General features: G+C 31.5%; 1 protein-coding gene across 1 annotated transcript; it reads right to left on the reverse strand.

Moving 5' to 3' along the window:
• LOC109230476 lies at nt 394-1,216 on the reverse strand. The gene has a single exon (XM_019395969.1). The coding sequence runs from the start codon at nt 1,108-1,110 to the stop codon at nt 799-801; it is 312 nt and encodes a 103-aa protein (XP_019251514.1). The 5' UTR covers nt 1,111-1,216; the 3' UTR covers nt 394-798.

Here is a 4,614-nt window from a genome sequence, read left to right on the forward strand (position 1 = left end):
GATATCAAAAAAATACAAGTACGAATGTTTATTAGGCTATTCTGCCAAAATATAACGTGTTTAAGTTATACAGATCCACGGTGTAAATTTTTTCTTTTGACGTATAGCCAAAAACATATGTACTTGTTCAGTATGGGAGCACGTTACAGCCTCATATATAAGTGTGACGTGTCAAAATGAACTGGGCCCTGCTTTATTCAATAACAATGTCCTCTTCCTTTTTTTGTCTGGGAATAACAATGTCCTCAAAAGCCAAAACTGTGTAAACTATCTGCACTAGAAAATCTTTTACTTAGTATTTATCGTAATGTCCTCAAGGTAAGAACTAGAATGATATTTCAATGAGAAACGTGATTGGAATTAACTAAGTAGACGATAAAACTAACAAGGAAGTAAACAGCAAACGTGAGTATTGACTTCCTTTTGTATATTACGAGATATTTGAAGAAGGAAGACTCTACAATTATAAACGCACATAGCAACAACGCCAGAGGCAGAGCTATCCTTCTGCTAACGGGTTTGGCAAAATCCAGTAGGTCTTGTGAAATTCATGAAATATGTACAAATTATGATTTAGAACCCAATAACTTAAAAAGAACTAGAATCTCGAACCCATAAACTTATATATGGCGCGGATCGGACGCAACAATTTTAGACATCCGAGCAATATAGTAAGTAAAAACTATGCTTTAATCTCAAATACATTTGAGTATTCGGCTATTATGAGGAAAACACAGAAGATTCTAATTAGCACGTTTGTTTTCTTGAGCTCTCTCTCAATTCGGACGAGTATATAAGTTAAAGTTGATCCGGCCACAGAAATGCTCCCATGGCAAATCGCCTCTTCTCGTCAACTGTCCCCTGAAAAACAAGTCCATATTCTCTGAGAAGTGCGTCGAGTTTCCATTCCTCCATATTCTGGTAATCAGCTTTTGTGTATCTTGGATAATGCAGTGGCATTTGGAACCCCATTATAGCAGTCTTCTCTATATCTTGCTCCTGTTTTCCATTTGAAACAGCGATGCTCTTGTTCTGTGGTAATTTGTTGGCTTCAACTGGGTTTCCAACAACAATTGTATGTGCAACATTAAAAACCCAATTGAAAGCCATCGGGAAATTTAACAGAATGTAGTTAATTTGCTTGAAATGTTGAAGGTGATGGACATTTATATATAGGGACTAAGGGAGGAAAGAAGAAGCAGAAATTAAGGCTCATTTTTTTTATTTTTAGGAAAAAACAAAGGCGGTTGCTTGGTGAACAAGCCTTTTGGCAATAATGATGATTTTAATTAAGAAACAGTAGTAATTAATTAATGGTAAGTAACTAATTTGCGTGGCGTGTCTAAAATCAACAATCCCACAAATGCATGGGCAGAGTAGTTACTTGTCGCTTTTCTTCTTTCAAATTAAGACAACGACGGCTTCATTTGATATTTATAATAATGCATGCTCCAATTCAGTTTTTTTGTGAGTAGCTACCAAACAATTAATGAACAAGGCAAGGTTTAGATTAAAGAGAGCTGCTATTCGGCCAAACTCAGCGTGGCCCAAAAATGATCACATTGGTAAAACACCACTAAAGCCCTTCATTTCACATTTGGCTTAATGGCCATTTTTCCCTCCAAAATTAGTTAATAAATATTGATTATCCCAAAATATTGGTCCCATAAATTATCATTCTCTCATAGGAAAGATCAATCAACTTCATATGTATACCTATACTATTACGTATTTATTTTATTTTTAAATAAAATTTATACGGATAGGAAGATCAAAAGTCTTCGTTGTGTATACCTATACTAATACGTATTTTTTAAAAAATACAATTTATACGATGGGAAGATCAAAAGTCTAGTATCTATACATAATATAATTTTTTATACGGTATACAAACTTATACCATACACTTATGTTAAGAAAGCCTTCATTAAACGCATAATTCACCACCCTTCTCCCTAACCTAAACATGAATGCTGACCTAGAAACTAGTTTGGAGCCATTAAACATAAAAAATAAAACATACATTGAAGAATAATGTTTGTAACATATTTTTACGAATATTCAAAGAATAATGCATATTCTTTGAACAGAAAGCTAAAAAAAGATACATAAAAAAATTTTACGAATATTTTTAAGATACAAAAATACATTGAAGAATACTTGGACAATATTTTTACGAATATTCGAAGAATAATGCATATTCTTTGAAGAGAAAACTAAAAAAAGATACAAAAATGATATAGCACGTTGATGAGGTAGTTGTCAAATAGCCGTTTATATAATAGCCGTTTATAATAAGGTCATTCGTATCGACCTATAGCTACCATATAAGTCCATTGACTAATATGGTTGTAGTCATATAACATATGCTAATTATATTGTTGTGATTCATAGTAATATAGACCGCTTGTATAATAGCCGGTTATATTAATTTCATTCATTAAGGTCATTCGTATCGGCCTATAGAAACCATATAAGTCCATTGACCAATATGGTTGTAGTCATATAACCAATGCTAATTATATCGTTGTGATTCATAGTAATATCGGTCGCTTGTATAATAGTCGTCTATATAATTTCATTCATTAAGGTCATATGTATCGGCCTATAGCAACCATATAAGTCCATTGACTAATATGGTTGTAGTCATATAACCTATGCTAATTATATAGTTGTGATTCATAATAATACTGACCGTTTATATAATAGCCGGTTATATTAATTTCATTCATTATGGTCATATGTATCGGCCTATAGCAACCATATAAGTCCACTGACTAATATGGTTGAAGTCATATAACCTATGATAATTATATCGTTGTGATTCTTAGTAATATCTACCGCTTATATAATAGCCGCTTATATAATTTAATTCATTATGGTCATTCGTATGGACTATAGAAACCATATAAGTCCATTGACTAATATGGTTGAAGTTATATAACCTATGGTAATTATATCATTGTGATTCTTAGTAATATCGATCGTTTATATAATAGTCGTTTATCTTAATTTCATACATATCGGCATATAGCAACCATATAAGTCCATTCACTAATATGATTGTAGTCATATAACCTATGATAATTATATCGTTGGGATTTTTAGTAATATCGACCGTTTATATAATAGTTGTTTATATTAATTTCATACATATCGGCCTATAGCAATCATATAAGTTCATTCACTAATATGGTTGTAGTCATATAACCTATGCCAATTATATCGTTGTGATTCTTAGTAATATCAGCCGTTTATATAATAGTCGTTTATATTAATTTCATACATATCGGCATATAGCAACCATATAACTCCATTCACTAATATGGTTATAGTCATATAACCTATGGTAATTATATCATTTTGATTCTTAGTAATATCGGCCGTTTATATAATAGTCGTTTATATAAGTTAATTCATTATGGTCATACGTATCGGGCTTATAGCAACCATATAAGTCCATTGACTAATATGGTTGAAGTCATATAACAAAAGGTAATTATATCGTTGTGATTCTTGGTAATATCGACCGTTTATATAATTGCCGTTTATATTAATTTCATACATATCAGCCTATAACAACCATGTAAGTCCATTCACTAATATGGTTGTAGTCATATAACCTATGCTAATTATATCGTTGTGATTCTTAGTAATATCGACCGTTTATATAATAGTGTCACACCTCCTTTTTTACACACCACCCCGAAGGATAGTATATAAGGGAGTTTTTCCACTTTAAGTGACATTATTCGAAATGAGATTATTTATTCAATTCAGAGTCGCCACTTGGAATATTTTAATTGGTGTTCCAAGTCACCGGTTTATTTTAAAATCCCAAATCGAGGAAAACTCGACTTTCCTTTTGAAGTCTGCGAACCAGAAATTCTGAATAAGGAATTCTGTTAACCCGAGGGAAGGTGTTAGGCACCCCCGAATTCCGTGGTTCTAGCGCGGTCTCTTAAACTATTATAATTGGCCTATTATCTGATTTTAATACATGTTTAAGCCTATGGTACAATTTTAGAAATTACTAACCGCTTTATTTCATTTTTAAAGAAGATTTAACGTCGTTTAAAGCATGTCTTTGGACCGCGCCACATGAAATGCACCCGTAATCCGAAACATATCGGCCTATAGCAACTATATAAGTCCATTGACTAATATGGTTGTAGTCATATAACCTATGCTAATTATATCGTTGTGATTCTTAGTAATATCGACTATTTATATAATAGTCGTTTATATTAATTTCATACTTATCTGTCTATAGCAACCATATAAGTCTATTCACTAGTATGACCTTGTTTATATAATAGTAAATATATAATTCGACATATTTTTATCGGTTAATCTTAATTGTAATAATCTTCACCAAATATCTTAATTATAATAAAAGAAAAATTATGATTAAATTTTAGAACTTTATTAGGAGGGAAAACAAGATGACATTTTTGGACTAAAATGTCAAATACAATTTTCGGAGGGAAACAAAGGGAAAAGTAAAAATATGATTGGAGGAAAATAGAAAGTTTTGAGTCTTTATATATCTCTTAAACACAAGAACAACATTTCTAACTCTTTAAACAAAATAGATACTCTAAACATGAATGC

The sequence above is a fragment of the Nicotiana attenuata genome, chromosome 7 (assembly GCF_001879085.1).
Source record: "Nicotiana attenuata strain UT chromosome 7, NIATTr2, whole genome shotgun sequence".
Taxonomy (NCBI): Eukaryota; Viridiplantae; Streptophyta; class Magnoliopsida; order Solanales; family Solanaceae; genus Nicotiana; species Nicotiana attenuata.